The sequence below is a fragment of the Colias eurytheme genome, chromosome 31 (genome assembly GCF_061535395.1).
Source record: "Colias eurytheme isolate Ceu_HAF_F1 chromosome 31, ilColEury1 Martin Lab GWU primary, whole genome shotgun sequence".
Taxonomy (NCBI): Eukaryota; Metazoa; Arthropoda; class Insecta; order Lepidoptera; family Pieridae; genus Colias; species Colias eurytheme.
Window position 1 is genome coordinate 634,828 of NC_143010.1, and position 24,203 is coordinate 659,030.

Genomic DNA, 24,203 nt, shown 5'->3' on the forward strand with positions numbered 1-24,203 from the left:
ATTTTATTGAAATTTTTTGAAGTAAATTGAATAAATTACACAATTATTATCATATATTTACTACATAGTTTCTTTTGTAGATGTATAAGCATAATACATCTGTTTCACTGATCGATTTTCTGTACGGACAAGTAGGTGATCAGGCATCTACAAAATTACATTTAGCGAAAGAAATCATATAAATTTGAATCAGAAACCCATACCTACCTTCTACTATTAACTACCTACATTTGGGACTCTAATTTTCAACTATACTTAGTAACTTGAAAGAATTATGTTCAAGTACTTATAACAAACCGGGTATTTTCAACAGTGGCAAAAATAACGATAAAATTATTTGTAGGTACATAAAAATCAATTTTTTGGTAAATTTCAGTATCATCTAAATACGCTCTTTAGTGAAACAACCGCCTCGTATGTAAGCGGTCTTAAATATATATTTGCATATTGTGAAAATTGCTTAAAATATGGGAACAGTGAATTAAGCTTGAACCATACATGTATTATAGATAGAGATTTTTCCCAGTTAGAAAGAGATAGAATATCTCTTGAATTACAATTTTTTTTGGACAATTATTTTATTGCATAGGTACTACATACTTTATTTTAAATCTTCCTAAGTATCTATCTGTCCCACTCTATCTATAGTACTTGTACAGCTTGAACACGCCGCGGTTAAAACGCTCCGTGTATCTTGTATCTTAATTTATACCTATGCACGTTCAACATGGGATTGCGTTTTATGGTGTTTTGATGAACAGACAAACAAACTTTAAAATATTAAAAACGATAAATATACAAAAAAAAATGTTGTGTGGTTTTATGAAACCACGGTAAAAGTGAAACTTAGGCACAAAATTATCGTATTTGTACGATAATTATCGTACGGTTCCGAACACTGCTTTATACCTACTCGGCAGTCGACCGTCACGCGACATGCGCTACACAGACCAAAAAGTTTGAGACGATGTAATAAAAGTTTCACTTTAAAAAGTAATATTGCAATCCACGATGTGTTTGATTTCTGTAATTTTTCGAACAAAAATGAGAGAACAAATTTTAAGCCACAATTAGTGTTCATTTTATTCATAAAAAACAATCCCACCTCGCACGTTACAATACTACACAATATGTACATGTACATACCCCCATAGTTATATTTATTTACATACATGTAATTTATGTTAACATAAGATATACCGAGGAGACAAAAACGATATTATACATAGATATTGTCGCAGTTTTGGTTCTAGTGTGGAGAAAATAAACTAAAATAGACACAGACAAAAAACACGCCCACCTAGGTCTCGGGACAAACGCCCCGTGTGTAACCGGCCTATAATTTTAACATCTTAACACTTTAACTTATGACTTAAAACATCCAACACTTACTTGAGAGCCGCATCGTTTTCTGTTCATCACTTTTCTCGACAATTTCATCTTGCTATTGCTTCACATTAAATACCTATTGGATCAACAACTGACTAAAACATATTTTATTCCATCAAATATTTCAAGTGTACATAAAGTACGATCAATTTAATTATATCCTACCAAAAAAAAATGTGTGCATGTACTAGTGTACACACGTAAGAAGTGAAACTTCTTTATGACCTTATTTTTCAGAAAATAATTTACTATAATATGCAACTTTACAGAAATACGTCGAATCACGCGTGGTAGGGATAAGAAAAAGATGGCGCGTAACGGAAAAATGTCACGCGTAACGAAAAAATGTTACACTAAATTTTTTCCAACTCCGTTATAGAAGTTTCACTTCAATAACATCAAATGTTGATCCAATACGTTCATAATACACCTCGCCATACTAATTCGAACCTAACATGTGAGAGATAAGGCTCAAAATGGGAAAACAATCGCTAGCTCTCAAAAAGTCTGCCAAGACGCCTATCGCTTGAGACGCTTGTAGTTCGCGAGGTGACTGTTCAAGTGCTGCGCGAGCTGATCCGCTCGGGCGAAGGACGCCTGCGGGCAATATTATTTATTTATTTATTTACATGAATGAATGAATGAAATACTCTTTATTGTACATACACAGTAATAAAATTTGTTACATAGTTAAGATAGCTTATAGGTAATAAATAGGTACACATCACAGCTGACAATTTTGACTAATAATTATACACAAATTTAATTATTTTTAGTTTTTTATTTATTTATAGTAATCAAGTGCAAAAATGGGCGACGGATCCTGGACTAATAACAAATAAATGAACTTTTTTTTTTTTCATTGTAATTAAATGCAAAAATGGGCGATGGATCCTGGACTAATAACAAATAAATGAACTTTTTTTTATAGCAATTAAATGCAAAAATGGGCGGTGTATCCTGGACTAATAACAAATAAATGAACTTTTTTTTTTTCATTGTAATTAAATGCAAAAATGGGCGATGGATCCTGGACTAATAACAAATAAATGAACTTTTTTTTATAGCAATTAAATGCAAAAATGGGCGGTGTATCCTGGACTAATAACAAATAAATGAACTTTTTTTATTTATAGTAATTTAATGCAAAAATGGGCGATGGATCCTGGACTAATAACAAATAAATGAACTTTTTTTTTTTTCATTGTAATTAAATGCAAAAATGGGCGATGGATCCTGGACTAATAACAAATAAATGAACTTTTTTTTATAGCAATTAAATGCAAAAATGGGCGGTGTATCCTGGACTAATAACAAATAAATGAACTTTTTTTATTTATAGTAATTTAATGCAAAAATGGGCGATGGATCCTGGACTAATAACAAATAAATGAACTTTTTTTATTTATAGTAATTTAATGCAAAAATGGGCGTTTTTATTTATTTTTTTTTTTATAGTAATCAAGTGCAAAAATAGTCGATGTCTCCTGGACTATGCACACGTATCGCACTCACCTTGCACACGACGCACCGGTACAGCTGCTTGGCGTGGTTGTGCATGTGGCGCGTGAGCGAGTGCGCGTGGCCGAAGCGCTTGCCGCACTGGTGGCAGGCGTGCGGCAGGCGCGCGGGCGGCGGGTGCGCGGCGGCGGTGTGGCGCCGGAGCAGCTCGTAGCGCGGGAAGCGCTGCCCGCACGTGCCGCACCGACCTGACGCCGTTTGCAAGAAGAAGAATAAATAAATAATAAATAATAAATAAATAAATAAATATTATAGAACACTAGCGGTCCGCCCCGGCTTCGCCCGTGGTACATATTTATGTTTTCTCTACATAAAAACCATCCTGGTACTTCAAGGAATATAATAAAAAAAGAATTATTGAAATCGGTTCAGCCGTTCTCGAGTTATGCGCTTACCAACACATTTTGCGATTCATTTTTATATATAAGAGAAGATTATTACACAAATCGACCTAGTCCCACAGTAAGCTCAATTAAGGCTTGTATTGTGGGTACTGGGCGACGATAAATATAATATTTAATAAATACATATATAGATAATTACACCCAGACCCAAGAACAAATAATTGAGTTCATCACACAATTATTTGCCCTGACCGGGGATCGAAGCCGGGACCGTCGGCTCAGTAGGCAGTTACTTTACCACTGCGCCAACCGCGTCGTCAAAAGAAGAAAGATCATTTATTTGACTCCACAAAAAATAACACGCACACAATACAATTAGATTAAGACAATACAATTCAAACACAGTAAAAATAAAATATATATAACTAAATTAAAAGATATAAAATTAAGAAGTGGAGCCAAAATGATAGCCACTCAGCATAAATTGCAACGCAGCTGTTGCAACACTGATTTTCAGTGGCCCCTCTTTGAAGCGAGATAGCGTTTGCAAGATATAAATACAGTATACGGATACATACAGTAGGGAAACTCAATTAAAACATCAATTTAAAATATTTTAACCGAAGAGGTTAAAAAAAAGACGGGTTGCACTCCGGGTGTGCCGGCAGCCGACCTAAGACCGTTTACCCGATATACATACAGTATACAGATACATACAGTAGGGAAACTCAATTTAAACATCGATTTAAAGTTTTTTAACGGAAAAAATGTGTACATACCGGCCCGCTCGTCCGCGGTGTGCGTGCTGTCGTGCTGCGCTAGCTCCTGTTCGTCCTCGAAGCACTTGCGGCACACCTCACAGCGCACCGTCATAGCGCCGCGGTGTGCTTCAGCCCTGGAAAAGTTAAGTGCGGGTATATAGCAAAATTCCCAATCTATACTAATATTATAAAGCTGAAGAATTTGTTTGTTTGTTTGTTTGAACGCACTAATCTCGGGAACTACTGGTCCGATTTGAAAAATTCTTTCGGTGTTAGATAGCCCATTTATCGGGGAAGATTATACGCTATATATCATCACGCTACGACCAACAGGAGTGGAGCCACGGGTGTGAAACCGCGCGGAGCAGCTAGTCTTCTATATAGTAATTAGATGATACGTGTAATATTCCGAGAGAATTTTTCAAATCGGACCAGTAGTTCCCGAGATTAGCGCGTTCCAACAAACAAACAAACTCTTCAGCTTTATAATATTACTATAGATTATAATTTTCGTTTATTACAAGTTTTTCATAGTTAAATGATTATTTTATTTCATATAATATTAAATAATTGCAAACCGTACATTCTGGTCCTTCAAGCCGGATATGAACCAACGACCAATGCATTCGATTAATTATTGAATTTTTAATTACGAATTAATTTGTAACACGCTTTAAATAACTGTAAGCTGTATGTCATTATAATAGTAATTGTACACAGTTGGATTGCGATCTGCTCCCGAAATTGATATGTCGCCTATGGGTCCGGCAAGATTGTGACCTGTTGTGTGTATTTTATTTAAATAAATAGCAAAAATATTATGTATGCGTGTACTAGAGTACACACGTAAGAAGTGAAACTTCTTTATGAGCTTAAAAATGTCACGAGTATGGCGTAACGCAAAAATGTTACACTAAATTTTTGTCCAACCCCGATAAAGAAGTTTCACTTCAATAAATTGAGCGGTTTCACTTCTGACACTCACCTGTGATGTACGAGTCGTTCGCGTCGTGCAAACGTCTCGTTACAACAGTCGCACTCGTAACGATCGTTCCGAGCGCGGGAACGGGAAGCCGCACCACCGCCGCGGTTTTGGTGGACACGACGATGGATTCTACGTAAAAATAATAATAAATAAATATTTCTATGTATTATATAATAAATAAATATATTATCGTTATGGAAACCAGATGGCTGATAAATATACAAACATATTATGTATATTTATAGTAGAGCCATTTTAATAGGCAACATTTGACAGTTCAACAAAATTCAACAACGTAACCTAGTAACGACGACATAGAATAACATGATATGTATTTCGTTTTGTTAGAACTGCACATTTGCTTAACTTTTTTCAATTACAATTACATAATATTTATAATAATAATGACCGATACAAGTAATTTTAAGATTTGATTTTACTGATAAACCATTCTAAATAAACAATTACTGATTTAAAGAACAGACGTTGCTACAATTTTGTATCAATAAACCTTTTTCTTTTTAAATACCAGAGAGGTTACTCTAAAAATTGAAATCTGACAATCTAGAATCGAATACATTCATTACTTGTGAATAAAAATCATCATAAATTAATAAATGCGTTGTGTTTTTTTTAATTATGTATTATACCTACTTGTCTTATTTTGCTTTTTAAATTTACGAAAGAAAGTATATTACTGGGACAGGGATTCGCCTGATGAATTTTAAAATTGACATGTGTTTCAAGTTCGATTTACAAATGCTTCAAGTCCGTATCGATTAATTCACATTAATCGATGTTTTTAAGCAGGTTACCTCTAAATTGATAGACGTCAAATGTTGCCTATTAAATTGGCTCGACAATATATTATCATACTCACTTGAGCGTAACCCTTGTCGAATACCACTTCTTGCATATATGACACTGGAAGCTCTTATCGGGCGATTCGTTATCGCTCTCGCTGATCTCGTCTGTCGGTAGTGTCGGTGGCGGTAACAGTGCGTCGGTAGACCGCTCCGGATCCGAATCGGATCCGGAGTCGGTATTCGTACCGGACGTGCGAGTGTAGGACCAGGCGCCGAACGAACGGCTGGAAATAAATATAAATAAATAAATATTATAGGACATTATTATCACACAAATTATTATTACCTAGTCCCACAGTAAGCTCAATTAAGGCTTGTATAGGTACTAGGCGACGATAAATATAATATTTAATAAATACATATATAGATAACACCCAGACCCAAGAACAAATAATTGAGTTCATCGCACAAATATTTGCCCTGACCGGGGATCGAACCCGGGACCGTCGACTCAGTAGGCAGTTACTTTACCACTGCGCCAACCGCGTCGTCAAATTTAGTAATATGTAGTGTATTTGCATTATGAATTATCTGTGCGTGATAATATTTACTAAGTGGGTATTTGAAAAATAAAAAGTCAGTCTCGATTCTAGCCGGTGTACATTATTTATTCCCGCATTGATTTCCTCATTCATCTTTTAAATATAACAGTTTAAAAGTAGTTTTTCACAGAAAATTCTCTTAAAAGTGACCGTAAATATCCAACTTTCAGTATCAAAAAGCGGTAAAAGTGACCTATATCACTCTCTAGCCTCCTAACTATATCCAGACACAACAATTCTAGCCAAAAATCGCTCTGATACAACGTAAAAGACACGCAAACTATCGCATTTATAATATCAGTAAGGATAGTGTTGGTGGAACGCTCCGGGTCCGAGTCGTTATTCGTATTCGTAAAAGGGTAATTTTATTAGTAACTTGCGGTCAGCCCCGGCTTCGCCCGTGGTACATATTCACGTATTCTCTACATAAGAACCATCCTAGTACTTCAAGGAATATAATAAAAAAAGAATTATCGAAATCGGTTCACCCGTTCACGCGTGACAACGCGAAACGGGTTTCATTTTTGGGTCTTCTGCCACCTACATGCCAAATTTTATTGTAATCTGTTCAGTAGTATTTGTGTGAAAGAGTAACAAACATCCATACATCCATCCTCACAAACTTTCGCATTTATAATACTAGATTTCCGCCCGCGGCTTCGCCCGCGCAGTCACAGAAAAACCCGCAAAGATCCCGTTCCCGTGGGATTTCCGGGATGGCGTCATTTTCCCGGGATAATAAGTAGCCTATGTCCTTTCTCGGGTATCGAAATATCTCCATACCAAATTTCATAAAAATTTGTTCAGTAGTTTATGCGTGATTGAGTAACAGACAGACAGACAGAATTACTTTCGCATTTATAATATTATTATATTATTATAGTATGGATTAACAGATTTTCCAATAGGAAACAAAGAAATACAGGCACTAACAAAAATAAATAAATTTTATATATTACTAGCTATGCCCCGCGATTTTATCCGCATAGTTCCACTCTGATGATATATAGCCTATAGCATTCCTCGATAAATGGGCTATCTTACACCGAATCAATTTTTCAAATCAGACCACTAGTTTCTGAGATTAGCGCGTACACACTCTTCAGCTTTACATTACAATATTAATATATTAGTATACTAGAGGTCCGCCCCGGCTTCGCCCGTGGTACATATATCGCAATAAAAGGTAGCCTATGTCCTTTCTCGGGTATCAAAATATCTCCATACCAAATTTCATGAAAATTGGTTCAGTAGTTTATGCGTGATTGAGTAACAGACATACAGACAGAGTTACTTTCGCATTTATAATATTAGTACATATATATTACATACCTATCATCGCCAGTATGATCCACACTAGCGTTAGCATTCGGCGTCGCATCCTCGTGTTCACTGTCCGAACTGCTCGAATCGGAACTATCGGAACTCGAGGACGAACTCGAACCGGAACTCGAGCTGCCTGTGTGCGGAATCGATTTTAGTGTTGTGAATCGGTAATTGAATAAGAGAGTTGTAGTGTTTAAGGAAGGTGAAGTTTGGTAGGTAAATTGGTATTGTTTTTAATTAATGTTGTTGAAATGTTAATGTAAAACGTAAAATTTAAATGAAAAATTTAATGTCCTGTAGTGTACTGTGCTGTAGTATACTGTACTACAGTGTACTGTACTGTAGTGCACTGTTCTGTACTGAGGTGCACTGAACTCTAGTGTACTATAGTGTTACTTACCCGACTCTGAACTGGAATCCGAGTCGGAATTCGAGCTGTCCTCCAACTTCTCAACTCTTGTGTCCATCTCTTTGACTGACGCACAACCTGCACAGATAACAAATCTATACTATATTATTATTAATCTATACTAATATTATAAAGAGGAAAGGTTTGTATGTATGTATGTATGGTTTTCACGCATAAACTACTGGACCGATTTTGATGAAATTTGGCACAGATAATCTTTAGCCCCTGAGAAAGAACATAGGCTACCTTTTATTGCGAAATATGTACCACGGGCGAAGCCGGGGCGGACCGCTAGTAACAAATAAACATAACAATTCAAAATTATACTTTTTAAAGAGGTAATTCTTATAAAATATTGCAACACGCACTATTCTTCTATTATTTTTCGGTTTTTCAAATAATTTTATATCCTTGAACAACAGTCGATCAGGAAATTATCAACTCTGCAATATACACGAACACGCACTAAAACGTCGAATTTTTTCATCTCTTGTTCAAATTTTAATAATTTTTACCCGTTAAATATATTTAAAAAAAGAGCGTATGTGCCGAGCACACGTGTCAGAAGTGAAACTTCTTTGGCAAGATTCAAAGATACCAAAATCGTCGCTTTCATCCACGACGCGACGGTATTGCCATGACGTGACCTTTAAATTTTACTAAAGAAGTTTCACCTCAAATTAATATTTCAAACAAAAATATGGAATTTAAGAATTTTTCGTATTTTTATCCGACTATCCATCTGTTATAGCGCGTTTCATTAAAGAAACGAATCTTAAATGGCGGCCAAAGCTGACATTGACATATGATAGGGTTAGCAAAAAAGAAAATAAAAATAACGTAAATGGATAATTATTTAAATTTGTAGCAAAATTTGTAGTAGAATGCAACAAAATCCCCATAATACTCGTAATGAGCCCATAAAACTGAACAACTTTTCCCAAAGAACATATTATGTCAAATTCCAATAAAATATTATTTACTATCGCAAATACATAATTGTCATTGTAAATTTATGATAAAAAATATTATAGGGAAAATCAAATACATTTTAGTATCATTTTACTTTACCCTATTTTTTTGCATACCGTACGGCCGTGTGTAAGCGAGAGGGAATGATAAGCGTCGTCATTTAAGATTCGTTTCTTTAACGAAACGCGTTATACGAATTCATCCCTTTCCTTTCCCTTTTGACGTGACAACGTCTTATAATTCGATAGAGCCGGCTGCACGCACGAAAAAACATGACTCATGCGGCGTTACCTCGCTCTGAGGCGTTCCATGTAAGGCTTGAAGTGCGAGCGAGAGCGCGGAACGAGCGACAAAGAAGCACAATCGGACGTTGTCACGTTCAACTATCGTCAGTAAAACCAACTTTACAGACAACCAATTTTTGAAGTGAAACTTCTTTATCGGGGTTGGACAAAAATAAAGTGTAACATTTTTGCGTTATAGGTATATTAAGAAGAGCTGGAACGTCAACACATTTACACATTGCACATGTTAGGCCGGGAGATACTGACACAAAATTTCGGGTCATTTGTAACAGGATGGCGGTCTAGAGGGGTCTTAGTACGCAATGACAAAAATAAAAATGATGGTCAGAACGCTGGTACCGGCGGACTAGTCGCGTGGGCGTTAGTCACACTCGTCGGATAAATAGCGAAAGTCCAACGATTTGTAACACAAAAATTTTAGAATTTACCGATAGCCCTTAAAAAAGATGTAGGTAGGCGGTAGTGTCATGCCATACAGTTACGATGTGACTTACAGTCCGCCATACCGACGTGAATGCGTTGATTTAAAAAAAACAATTCAACCATTTGTACCGGGCTCACTTTTGCACAGGGAACCATCGTCGTGCAGCCATTTACTAAAATCGCCATGCCATACTTTTCGGACGATTCCAAATGGTCGCCATACCGCGGAAAATCTGCAAATTTTTGAATTTTTTTTTCTCGCCAAACGATTTGTACCACATTTTTTTTTCAACAACTCCTGAATGATTATAAATAGAAGTGTGATAATGCCATACCTGTGGGAGGTGGCGAATGTGTATAAGATTTTTTTCTTATTGTAAGATTTTATTCGTAGTTTGAACGATTTGTAGCAGTATGGCACTAATTTTTCCCTCTATTAAAAGTATGGCAAATATAATAATGGTCACGTTGCATCATATACTTTCCAAAAATGCCGTACTGGTACAAATCGCCAATTCTTTTCATTATTTTTTTACGTCTTGGCTTAAGTCTTACAATCATCCGCCCCATGTTTGCAATCTGCGATATTTTTTTCTAGGTAGAATTGTATACAAACATACAGAATATAATGATCCCATACTGTAAAAAATTATTTTACGTATTGTACAGTCGTATTTTTGAAACGTGACGAATAAATTAATTTTCAAGTATGGCAGCACTTTTTCCCCCTACTAGAAGTATGGCAAATATAATAATGGTCACATTTTATCAAATACTCTCCAAAAATCCAAATGCAATACTGGTACAAATTGTTTGGCGAAAAAAAATTTTTTTTGCAGATTTTCGGCGGTATGGTGGCCATTTGGAATCGTCCGAAAAGTATGGCATGGCGATTTTCGTAAATGTCTGCACGATGATGATTACCTGTGCAAAAGTTAGCCTGGTACAAATGTTTGAATTGTTTTTTTTTTTAATCAACGCATCGCGTCGGTATGGGGGGCTGTAAGTTACACCGGAAAAGTATGGCATGACACTACCGCCTACATCTTTTTTATGGGCTATCGGTGAATTCTAAAATTTTTGTGTTACAAATCGTTTGACTTTCGCTATTTATCCGACGAGTTCGACTAACGCCCACGCGACTAGTCCGCCGGTACCAGCGTTCTGAGTTCTGACCATCATTTTTCTTTTAGTCATTGCGTAATAAGACCTCTGTAGAACCGCCATTCTGTTACAAATGACCCGAAATTTTGTGTCAGTATCTCCCGGCCTATGTATGTGTCATATTTTGCAATTGTTTATAAATACAGGGTGATGTAATTGGTGTAGTACGAATATCTAAAAATCTATGAAGAATTTTGTGATACAGTAAATGGAAGAATTATAGACTATTTTGCAGTATTTAATAAAATCATTTAATTTTTTGTTCATTTTCATTAGAAATGTCAATTTTTCTCACCAAGGTGGAAATTTGGATGATAAGGATCTTGTTAGAAAAATATAAATTTTGACTAAAATTTTTTTTTCAAAAATCAAATTACTAATTAATAATCAGAGTTATCACATTATTAAAAAAAATAAGCCAAACTATACACAATTTTTACCTACTTGATGCAATCCTCAAAGATCATGGACATAGTGTATTGCGCCTTCCACCATACCATCCAGAACTCAACCCAATAGAGTTACTATGGGGCATAATTAAAGGGAAAGTAGCATCACAAAATGTGAACTTTAACTTGAAAACTGTGGAAGAATTATTTAGAAAGGAAGCAAATGCTATTAGTCTGGATATGTTTAGTGACGTTTGGAGAAAGACGCGAAAACATGAGGAAAAATATATTCAATTAGAACCAAAAGTAGATAATTACACTGACTCATTTATAATAACATCCGACAACGAAACATCGAGTTCTTCGAGCGATGAAAGTTACAGTGAAGTAGAAGATTACGATTATGATTAAATAGATTCTTTTTCTTCTCTAGGTATAGATACTGCTTTCTGAATTGGTGGTAAATGTTAAAACTGTTAAACTTTTATGACGATTCAAAAGTGCTTCTAGAAGAAGTCTAATTGTATAAATGTTTGAGTTTGAGTTTAAAACCAATAGTGTGAAAATTATACAATAAACATGTAACACATATTTGTTAGCGCGTATTGGTAGGTATTACGTTCTTACTACAAATATAATATTTCTTAGATATCTTTACTCGACCAAAGTCAGGAATTTAATTATTATTTGATAATTGAATGATTATTAATCCTTTTATCCAATTGATTATTATTAGAATAAATAATTAACTTCATCAATTGATTTACTTTTAAATTATAATTTTACAGGTAAATTATGAGAGCTTTCATAAGTAATTATATTTGCATATATATATATATATATATATATATATATATATATATATATATATATATATATATATATATATATATATATATATATATATATATATCTACAACGCACCCATTTTACAATTCAAGTCTAAAATGAAACTAGAGTCGCATTTATTTTTGAACATACTGTAAGTGAAATTGCATAAGTGTGAGTACTGTGAACATGCCAGCTTTCCCTAATTGACCGATACGCCGTACGCGTGACATTTTTGCGTTACGCCATACTCGTGACATTTTTAAGGTCATAAAGAAGTTTCACTTCTTACGTGTGTACTCTAGTACACGCATACATTTTTTTCCTTACCCTCAGAACTTCGTATAGAGAGTACATCATCGTCATCTCTATTAAGCCTTTGCACTTGGTCTATGGGTGGTTTCTTGAAGTTTGCAGCTAGCAAATGGGCTTCGTATAAATCGTCCTGAAAATATATACATACTTTTATTACTAGTGGCAAAATCTTACTAATATTATAAATGCGAAAATCTGTGAGGATGTGTATGTGTATGTTTGTTAGTTACTCTTTCACGCAAATACTACTGAACCGATTGCTATGAATTTTAGCACACATATAGTCGGTAACTTGGATTAACACATAGGATAGGTTTTATCCCGGAAATCCCACGGGAACGAGAACTATGCGGGTTATTCTATGAAAACGCGGGCGGAAAGCTAGTTTTGACCATAAATAAAAGAGTAGTAATGTTTTAATCTTTGTTAAAACATGTAATGACGATTCTAAAGTGCTTCTATAAGAAGTATAATTGAATAAATAAATGTTTGAATTTGAGATTTCATCATAATTTTATAATTAATATTTAATACTGTTGTTAAAATTCGACCATTACCATGAACAAAATAGTAATATGGAGTGTTCTAAAAAATATGCAAAATTAAAAAAAAATTGCCTATATCTGTGTAATTTGCGTAAAAAGGGGTACAAAGTTTTTGCTTTATAAATTGTCTTAAGTATTTAAAAAAATGATATTGGAAGCAAATTGATTAATAATAATTGACATAGTTTTAAAATACCATAAAAAATATTAATTTTTAAATAAAAATACTTAAAAACATCCCGTTTAAAACCCGTTAAAACTCACCTTGTCTATGTTAGCGTATTTCTCGTGAATGTGCCTTAGCGCGCGCAGATTTTCGTCTAAACTTAAAGAATCTGACGCTTGGCTTGGTGAACCTAAAAACAATAATTTTAATATTTTTTCCCCGTTTCTAGTTAAAAGGTATTTAAAAAAATGTGTGCCGAGCACACGTGTCAGAAGTGATACTTCTTTGGCGAGATTCAAAGATACCAATATCGTCGTCTTAATCCACGACGTGACGGTATTGCCATGACGCGACCTTGAAATTCTCCTATTTAGAATATTACTTTAAAATACAAAACAATATTTTTTTTAATACATTTTGCATTAAGTAAGGTAACGGCACCAGTCGTGGACAAGCATCCAGTAATGGACAAAATAAATATTAAATTTAAATATTAAGACCAAAATTAACGTTATATAATTTGGCAATACTTAAAATAAAAGTTTGGTTCATAAGCTATCAAAATACGACATTTCATCTTATTCGGCCAAAATGTTTGAAGATGGCAGAACGTTATGTTTAGTTGCTGCGACTCGTTTCGAAGAAATCCGTTTTTACTAAGAAAATCCTTAAGGAAGTGAGGACACAATTTTGGTTATAAGAATTTTTGTATAAATGTCAGCAAAATTTGATATTACTTTTATTTATAGTAGTTAAGTGTACGAAATATTACACGATTTAGTATCATGATAGGTTATGTTGTTTAAATAAAATTCATCAGTGTCCATAACTGGATTTAATTCTATGGATATATCCATTTATGGACATATGTCGAAAATAAACTTTTTTTAAAGGTATTAATTACATGCGCTTTTCTGTATTGTCTTTTCTTTCTGATTAATAATATACCTATCACGACCATTTCAAACAAAGGGTTCCAATATTGTACAACAATTGTCCATGACTGGATTTGCTTTGGTTCCTATAATGGACAGTGATATTTTTTGTTAAAATTACACTAATGGGTCCAACAACATAATATCTATCTAAACATGAAGAATATATTTTAGAACAATGGGTCATTATGTGCTGTGCGACTCGTTCTCGGCTTCATTCTCTATCACTGCGTAGAAAAGTCGAATACTTATGCGTATTGTAACGCATCTATCATAGAGAGTTCTCTAATGAACTGTTTGGATCGTTGTCTGCTGCTAAACTTCACCACCATATAGCACACACGCTTAAATTTCATCCACACCATCTTGACAACAGTTTAAAAAAAGCTTTTTGCCTCGTGCTACAATTTGGAATCTGACTTATTGATAAAAAAAACCATATTGGTGTTTCTTAACGGACATAACTCGTATTTAACGATGCATTTGTCCAATTTTTGCATAGAAAATGGAAATTAAGACTGTTTTAAATATTATAAGTATGCAAAATAATTAATAAGTACAATTTTTTTATAAATACATCCCCGATTTATTGTATTCCAATCATCATTTTCAAGATTCTATTGATAACTATAAGTCTTCTCCAAGTGTAAATAACTGGAGAAACGACATTAGGTACAGTCCATAAATGGGTGTTCATAACTGGATGTTGTCCAAAACTGGGTGTCCATCATTAGATTTTTCACTGTCCAACACTGGTGCAAAAAAGTGGTTTTTTAATTTATAAATAACTTCATTATTTATGCATTGTAATCTTTTTTCTAACATTGGTTACGTTAAACTAACATTGAACTAAAGGTATAACTAAACAATATCCAATAAAGTTAAAAAACCTACGAGAAATTTGCAAAAAACTTCAATTTTTTCCTTAATCTGTACAAGACTGGTGCCGTTACGTTACCTATTCCTCAAAATTTTCAAATAATTTTTGTTTTACATTTTAATACTATAAATTTTAAACAATTTACCTAAACACATTTATAAATACCTCACCAAAAAAATAAATATTCAAATTCGGATCGTTGTTTTTTTCATTTTCTCAAATTTTTCAAAAATTTTTTATTTACATTTTGCTAGGTACTATTATAAAACTAAAATCTCACCCAAATCCGGTTCATCATCACTGTCCACGGGTATCGGCTCAGTGTTCAACGGCATCAAATTACTGCGCACCCGTATCTCTGTAACGGACGGACAGACATACAAAATTCGGGAAAAAAATAAAAATAATCTACAGAGCTCTTTTATTGTATTTTAAATATTTATTTAAAACAATAACCCAAAATTAATAAACTACTATTGTAGAGCCATTTTAATAGGCAACATTTGACAGTTCAACAAAATTCAACAACGTAACCTAGTAACCACGACATAGAATAACATGATATTTCGTTTTGTTAGAACTGCACATTTGTTTAACTTTTTTCAATTACGATTACATATTTATAATAATAATGACCGATAGAAGTAATTTTAGGACTTGATTTTACTGATAAACCATTCGAAACACAATGAACAATTTCTGATTTAAAGAACTGACGTCGCTACAATTTTGTGTCAATAAACCTTTTTTCTTTTTAAATACCAGAGACGTTACTCTAAAAATCGAAATCTGACATCTAGAATCGAATGCATTGATTACTTGGGAATAAAAATTATCATAAATTATTGACATGTGTTTCAAGTTCGATTGACAAATGTTTCAAGTCCGTATCGATTAATTCACTTTAATCGATGTTTTTAAGCAGGTTACCACCCTATGAAGATAAAATTGATAGACGTCAAATGTTGCCTATTAAATTGGCTCTACTATAGTGGTACAAACAGGGGCTTATTCTATATTTATTTATTACGAGCTTTCTACCCGCGTGGTTTAAGGAAATTCCTATGGGAACGAGATGTTTCAATCAGTTGCGACGTAAAAGACAAACATACAAACAGGCTTTCTCCTTTACTAAGCATATTTATCTATACTTACTCCCTTCCTGTGGGTTTTTAGCTGTCAGCTGATCGATCTTACGAGGTCTTCCTCGTTTACCCTTGACGCGCTCCGTGGACGAATTCTGTAAAACAAATAATATGCTGAGCACACGTGACAGAAGTGAAACTTCTTTGGCAAGATTCAAAGATACCAAAATCGTCGCCTTACTCCATGACGTGACGGTATTGCCGTGGCGCGATATTGAAACGCGCAGGTATATATTTACTCACAACGCGCAGGTAAAGAAGTTCCACTTCAAAAGAAAATCATCTTTACAATAATCTATAGTCTATACTAATATCATAAAGCTGAAGATTTTGTTTGAATGCGCAAATCTCAGGAACCACAGGTACGTTTTCAATTATTTCACTAATTGTGTTGTTTTTCATACTTCTCATAGACATTTTTTGTCCCAAAGTCATCTGTAGACTCATTATTAAAAAATAAATATTTTATATCATTATAAATAAAACATATTTTAGCACATTCGAAAAATTGGATTTACATTCATCCATACCTAAACATAATATGTCAAAATCGCTTTAACTTCACCTTTTGTAGAGCAAAAGATACCTACAGACTGCATTAATAAGTGTTAAAATTATATAAAATACAAAATGAGTCACTTACCCCATCCTTCTTAGTGCTAGGCGTACGTTTAGTGTACTTTCGTTTAGCACGCGGCGTCGATTCGCCTGCCGATGATGATGCCGCTGAATCTATTGTATAAATAAATAAATATAAATAAAAAAATAATAATTTGATGTAGTGTTTTGGTAACTGTATAGCTGCCGGCACGTAACTTGCCAACGTACACGTAACCAAGATAATTTCAAGATTTTCAACATGTTTTTTTTTTCTCTGAAATAACGAATAATATAAGGCTATAGAATCCTATTTCATCCATAACTAATTTGACCTAAATGCTATTAAAGAACTTTCACAAAGCCTTTTACTATGTCTTCTATCGCAATCACTCACGATATTACAAATTTCAACATGTTTTTTATCAAATTATTATCTCGTCTATTCAAACAAGAATCAATATCAAAAGCACAAAAATACTAAAAAAAAAAACATAGACTTCACGAAAAAACATCAATCGGCATCCCACTAGGTTCTACATTCGGTCCACTGCTATTCAACATTTATGAAAGACACAAATTTAACTTAAACACATTACAAAACTTTTAAATTATAAAAGCATCTAAATAGAAAGTATCTATTTGAAATCATCACAAAATATTTGAAAAAATAACCAATAAATAACCTTTCATTGATCGAATCATGCACAAATGTTTTGAATATTTAATTTTAACGAAAAATCTCAGTTCTACGACAAGTCTACCTAATTAAAAAGATCATGCTTAATTTGGGCCCAGCGTAATAGCACTGTATAAAAAGGTACCTCTAAATCTCAATTATATTTATTTAAGACGCAAATTTTTGTTTTAATATTACCATTTACTTAACAGTGTGACTTTTACGATATTAAGTATACGACGTTGATATTTTGTTCATTTCAATTGTCATATTTATAACACAAACTCAATCTGAAATATTTATTTATTCAATTACTTCTTCTAGAAGCACTTTTGAATCGCCATAACATAGTTTTACCAATATCCATCGATTCGGAAAGCAAATCCCCAAGAATCAGTAAGTAATTTTTAAGGCACAGATGATTGTATTTTTATATTCTTCTTGACTCTATCCTCACCCAGACACATGTAAATCGTTAGGCCCAAAACTATTAAAAAAACAAGAATATCCGAAGCCGAAACCTAATCAAAAGGCACACCAAAATCTACCACATCACCGAGATATCTACGATGCAAATTCCATGCAGCATCTTTACCTTTTCTTTTAATAAATTTAGTATTCCTCCTAATAACTCCTTTCTTTTCGCCAACCTTTCTTACGCCAATCTTTTGCGGCACCTTTTGGCCAATCTTTCTTAGATTGTTGCCAATTTTATTGTTTGTCGTTGTTAATTTTTTCGTACGCGCGTTGTTCGTGTTCTGGCTTTTCACGCATTTCGCTGATTTTAGGAAGATTTGTTAGTATGTACACATTTATTTATTATACCATTTAAATTGTAAATCATTTAAGACAATTCTTTCTGCAGCGCTATTGAATTTTCATTGATGATTAGTTGTTGTTTCTTTCTTCTTTTCTTTTTCATTCTACTTCAGTTTATATTTTACGCACAATTCTGAATTTTACGGAATACATTTAAAAGTTTTCATGATACTTTTCTTGACCAATCAATACTTCATCTTGATCATAAAAAATATGAAAATTATATTAGGTAAGAATACAACAGTACAGTAGTTAGATAGCTAAAGATAAATATAAATATTTCAGGACAATTTTCACACACGGCACGATCTGATCCCATACTAAGCTTTGGAAACCAGATGGCTGATAAACATACATTTATAATCTTAAATAAATACTTATACAGGGTGTCCCACTGTTGGTATACTAAGCTCAAAGGAGGTTATAGTTTTGCATACGCTGAGTACGTAAAAAATACTTACAAAATTCCAGACGCATTTTTTTTTCAAATAGATGAATTCTTAAAACTCTATGTGTAGACCCCTAACAAGCAACCCGCCTAACTTTGCCACCCGCACGTGAGCTATCGTTTAAGATTATATTTTCATCGATAAAATGCTCACATTAGCGAAGCGGTATATGCCGGCTGGGCCAAGTTAGAGAAGAAAACATGGATTTTAAGGAAAAATTTAGCAAAAAAATTTTGACGTAATTTTTTTGTTAAAGTATTTTTTACGTGATCAGTGTATGCAAAACTACAAGTCCCTTCGCGCTTAGTATAACGATAGTGGGACACCCTGTATAGACAATTAACACCCAGACACAGAGCAAACATCTATGTTCATCACACAAATATTTGCCCCGGGTGGGAATCGAACCCACGACCTCTGGCTTTGAAGGCAGGGCCACTACCAAAGCCAACCGGTCAGTCTATGATAAGATATTTTAATCAAAACAACGTTACTTTTAAAAATGTAACCATCCAATATTTTGCTTCTTATTTGTCAGATATTGAAAAAGTACTTCGACTCAATTTATTTCTGTCATCTTGAGCTAATTTATTCAACATTATAGTATTTTGTTTTAAATGTAATACTTACAAAATATAATTTATAAATCAACAACAAATAAAGTGTACATAATATTTAGGACAATACAAATTTTTCGATTGTTTCACTTCGAATAATTATAACTATCCGGACAAAAAACACTTTTGTATGTTTTTCTGTGTTTTATTTATTGTTAATAATAAATTTACTAATATCTTCAACTCACCAGCGGTAGTGCGTCTTCTGTACTCCTTTTTCGCCTTCCTTTCCAGTGCTTCTGAAAGGAAACCGTTTTAAAACAGACCCTAATAGTTTTAGGAGGAATAAAATCGTAGTGATTACACTATAGCAATATAATAGGGATTTTGTATTTTTATAGAAGAAATTGTCTCTATAATAGAATAGCTCGACATAGAAATGGGTAAAAATGGATTAGGAAAGTAAGTGTTAAGATAGTCCGTTTAGGATAGTCAATATCAGGATATTAAGTATTAGGATAGTTCGGATTAGTATAGTAAGGATAACGATTTTAAGTTTAGGATAGGAAGGGTAAGAAAAGTATGTATTAAATCTTCCTTTCTTTTTTTATTAGGATAGCAGTAGGATAGTAAGTATTAGAATAGTTAGGATTAGGATAGTAACCATTATCATAGTTTTGATTAGGATAGTAAGTATTACGATATTGAGAATTGGAATTTTATTTATTTCTTTCTTTATTAGTATAGTGTGTATTAGGATAGTTCGTATTAGGATAGTGCGTATTAGGAACTTTAATATTAGGACACTCCCTCCTTTATTAGTAGTGTGTATTAGGATAGAGGGTACTAGGATATAAATAATTAGGACAATTATTACTAAGACACTAGGTTACACTACTAGACTTACCCAATTCCCTAGCCCGTTTCCTGGCCAAGTACTCCGGGCTAGTTTTATCGACGCGCGGTCGACCACGCTTTCGTTTCTCCCCACTCTCTGATGGACTATTTACTGAGAGAACAGCCGCTGCAGAGAAAAATATTTAATTCAAAAACATTTATTTGAAACCAAAACTAATATACAGTAAAGAGAAAAAGAATCTCCATGCTCCGACTGACTATTTAACCACTGTAATGTGACTGTGGGGAAATATATTCAACTAGCTTTCGCCCGCGGCTTCGACCGCATGGTGTTTTGATAAAAGGTAGCCTATGTTCTTTCTCAGGGTCTAAAGATTGTCTGTGCCAAATTTTATCAAAATCGGTGGAGAGGTTTAAGCGGGAAAGCGTAACAGACAGACAGAGTTACTTTCGCATTTATTAGTAGGGAAGTACGGATTAATGGCGGCCTGGAATAAACCTAAAACAAATAAAGTCTTGTTTACCACTCTCAGCTCTCCTAAAGTGATCAAAGGAAATTCCCATAAACAAAAAGCATTGAGTTACTATGTACTACGTACTAGAAAGGGCATCGCTACTACACTATTTGTAACACGAGTTAGAGCCAGGCGTCTCAAACATCGCTTATATCTATGACCGCCGCCCCACACGCGCCCTGCACCGCCGCGATTGTCGCACAGATTTTGTTCGTGGTGTCCTCTCTATACGTAGTAATAACACCTCAATGACAAAAAGGGAGTTATTTTACCATGGTGTGCCTATCTCTAAAGTATAACCATCTCAAAGATACAAACATGAAGCTATGAAATCGCTCCGTTGCGACGTTCAAAAAGGACAAACAAACGTAGCTTGTGCCGAGAAATTTATGAATTCGGTTCAATAGTTTCCGAGGATTAAATCCTTGCAAAAGAAATCGGACAATAGTAATCGTGTAGTTCTATATTGTCAGAATTTAACTTACCAATCAACCATTTTTTTCTTTCTATCCTACTACCATAGTAAACCTTAATAGTAAAACTAGCTTAAGATCCAGTCTTTACTTGCATGACTTTCATTCCTACCCTCACTTTTTAACCAAACTTTCTTTATTAGCTTTACCACACACCCTTCCCAAAAACATAATCAAAATCGGTTCAAATAACTGATGTAAAGCGTCACACATAAACAAACAGGCGAATAAATTTACTCTCATTTCGCTAAATTGATTTAATAACAAGCATCGCCTAGATACAGTAATAGTTATCCATAATAATTACTCGTCGTAATTTATAAACAGTATTTTGCTATTTTCATTTAGAAAAAGAATTCATAGACTTTACTGATATCCTTTTTATGTTTTATAGAACAGAGAAAGATTTAAAATTAAGTGTAAATGCGAAAAATTTCAGAAGATTTAACAATTTAAAACTCGCAAAAAGATGGGACAACGTTTGCCAAGTCAGTTAGTTGAACATACTTAAAAACACTGTTTAAATAATGCGACGAGTAATCATAAAATAAAATCTTATAATAAATCTAAATTATTTTTACTAATACTAAAATGCACTTTCTACTTGTACTTACTATAAGTAAAAACATCACATGCACTACAGCAAGGGTTGTCACTTGGATATTTTAAGGAGAGTAAGAGATACTACATATTAGATTTTAACGTAATTTAACGATATATTTAAAACTCGACTTTTAATTTTCAATCGTTGATATTCTCAATTAATAAACAAGCATTTTCCTGTTATAATTAAGAACTTCAATAAAAAGATTCAATAAGATTTCTACACACACTTTCCACACAAAAAAACCCGCAAAACCTCAAAAAAAAATTTTTTTCGCAACCCTATCAAAAACTCACAAGCGACAACCCTATCGCCCCTAACACACACATACCCATCTCCTTAGCCTGTCGCCTCGCTGCCAAGTTCGCTAGATACTCCGGCGACGTCTTATCAACACGTGGCCTGCCGCGCTTTCGCTTCGCCGGCATAAGCACGCTCTCTGGCACTACGCGAATTTATCGAGAGAACAAAAAAAAGCTACAAATTATCATGCAAACTATGCTATCGCCCTTGCAGTGCATTTACATCGAACGAACACAGAGCTAGAGCAACTCTCGCTATATAAAACGCTCTTGCTCTAGCGAGAGCATTCTTTCGTGACCTTTTAGTGTAAACGTAAAACTCGTATTCAGTGTTATTTAATACTAGAGGTCCGCCCCGGCTTCGCCCGTGTTACATATTTCGCAATAAAAGGTCCTTTCTCGGGTCTCGCTATGTCCTTTCTCGGGTATCAAAATATCTCCATACCAAATTTCATGCAAATTGGTTCAGTAGTTTAGGCGTGATTGAGTAACAGACAGACAGACAGAGTTACTTTCGCATTTATAATATTAGTATGGATTAGAACATTACGTATAATCTTTTCGAACGCACTAAGAACGAAAGAATGCTCTACGCCTGTTTACACTAAAAGAATTTGACATAGTGGATAGAATGAGCATTCGCTCGTTTGATGTAAATGCACTGTTAGAATACATATATAAACTGACGTAGATGCGGTATATGCAGTTTGCAGTTTAAGCCGTTCCGCGTTATCTACATAAACATTCTACACACACACAAACATAGTTACGTACGCATTCACGTATTCCGTGGTGAGACAAAGATAGAATATACATTTAAAGTTTAAACCGAAAGCTAGCAACCTAAACGCAACCCGGCTAATTAGCTTACTTCAGACGGAACGTATTTTCACGCGTATGCCGCTTCTACCTAAGAGCGTATACGCACTATGCGGGTAGCCGCATTGCGGGTAGCCGTCCGGCTGACCGCAAGCACAATTATGTACGTAACCGCAGACCGCACAGTGCGCATAGAAATGAATATTACGTACATAATTGTGCTTGCGGTCAGCCGGACGGCTACCCGCAATGCGGCTACCCGCATAGTGCGTATACGCTCTTAGAATACATATACATGTGTAAACTTAGAGCGTATACGCACTATGCGGGTAGCCGCATTGCGGGTAGCCGTCCGGCTGACCGCAAGCACAATTATGTACGTAATATTCATTTCTATGCGCACTGCGATGCGGCTACCGCAGACCGCACAGTGCGCATAGAAATGAATATTACGTACATAATTGTGCTTGCGGTCAGCCGGACGGCTACCCGCAATGCGGCTACCCGCATAGTGCGTATACGCTCTAAGTTTACACATGTATATGTATTCTAAGAGCGTATACGCACTATGCGGGTAGCCGCATTGCGGGTAGCCGTCCGGCTGACCGCAAGCACAATTATGTACGTAATATTCATTTCTATGCGCACTGCGATGCGGCTACCGCAGACCGCACAGTGCGCATAGAAATGAATATTACGTACATAATTGTACTTGCGGTCAGCCGGACGGCTACCCGCATAGTGCGTATACGCTCTAAAGGCTATCACCTAGATTCTGTTTCGGGACTATGCTATCGACTAATCTCGTATCTATGTTTCACATGTAGTCTATAGACTACGTCGGTGTTAAGTTGTGAATAACTATAGAGTATAGAGTGTGATGTGAATAGTTAAGAATATAGGCTTGTCTATGATGCAATGACTATCCTCTATGAAACGATAGAACAATAAGTCTTTAACACTACGTATATGTGACGAGCAGTTTCCAATGATACACAAGCTTGGATATAAAGTATATAGTATATGCATTTTTTACTCGCGGCTTCGCCTGCGTTCCAGAGTTATGAGACTCTATATGTGAGCTCTATGGTCTATATGACGTGACATCGTTAGTCTATGATCAATCTACTATAGTATAATTAGTCTATGACGTGACGTGTGATGATATTGTGACTTATGACTATGCTAATCTGTGATGCGAAACTATAGTTTATGGTACGACGATTTATGTCTATGATCCGCCATCTATAACCTATGAAACATGTCATATTAAAAATAATCTCAAAAACGGCTAACCGATATTCGTCTCTTGATATTTTAT

General features: G+C 34.6%; 1 protein-coding gene across 1 annotated transcript in view; it reads right to left on the reverse strand.

The window, feature by feature from the left end:
* Nucleotides 1-293: 293 nt before the first annotated feature.
* The window catches only part of LOC149895327 (uncharacterized), a 29,595-nt gene continuing 5,685 nt past the window's right edge, over nucleotides 294-24,203 (reverse strand). The window contains exons 4-18 of the mRNA XM_090118805.1: nucleotides 22,093-22,206; nucleotides 20,219-20,335; nucleotides 19,560-19,610; nucleotides 16,854-16,942; nucleotides 16,221-16,305; nucleotides 15,346-15,423; nucleotides 13,349-13,440; nucleotides 12,555-12,669; nucleotides 8,135-8,221; nucleotides 7,741-7,867; nucleotides 5,881-6,090; nucleotides 5,001-5,129; nucleotides 4,034-4,149; nucleotides 2,905-3,098; nucleotides 294-1,986 (exon numbers count right to left, since the gene is read on the reverse strand). Coding sequence (XP_089974931.1) covers nucleotides 1,909-1,986; nucleotides 2,905-3,098; nucleotides 4,034-4,149; nucleotides 5,001-5,129; nucleotides 5,881-6,090; nucleotides 7,741-7,867; nucleotides 8,135-8,221; nucleotides 12,555-12,669; nucleotides 13,349-13,440; nucleotides 15,346-15,423; nucleotides 16,221-16,305; nucleotides 16,854-16,942; nucleotides 19,560-19,610; nucleotides 20,219-20,335; nucleotides 22,093-22,206 — 1,682 coding nt within the window. The 3' untranslated portion in view covers nucleotides 294-1,908. The remainder of the gene's footprint in view (nucleotides 1,987-2,904; nucleotides 3,099-4,033; nucleotides 4,150-5,000; nucleotides 5,130-5,880; nucleotides 6,091-7,740; nucleotides 7,868-8,134; nucleotides 8,222-12,554; nucleotides 12,670-13,348; nucleotides 13,441-15,345; nucleotides 15,424-16,220; nucleotides 16,306-16,853; nucleotides 16,943-19,559; nucleotides 19,611-20,218; nucleotides 20,336-22,092; nucleotides 22,207-24,203) is intronic.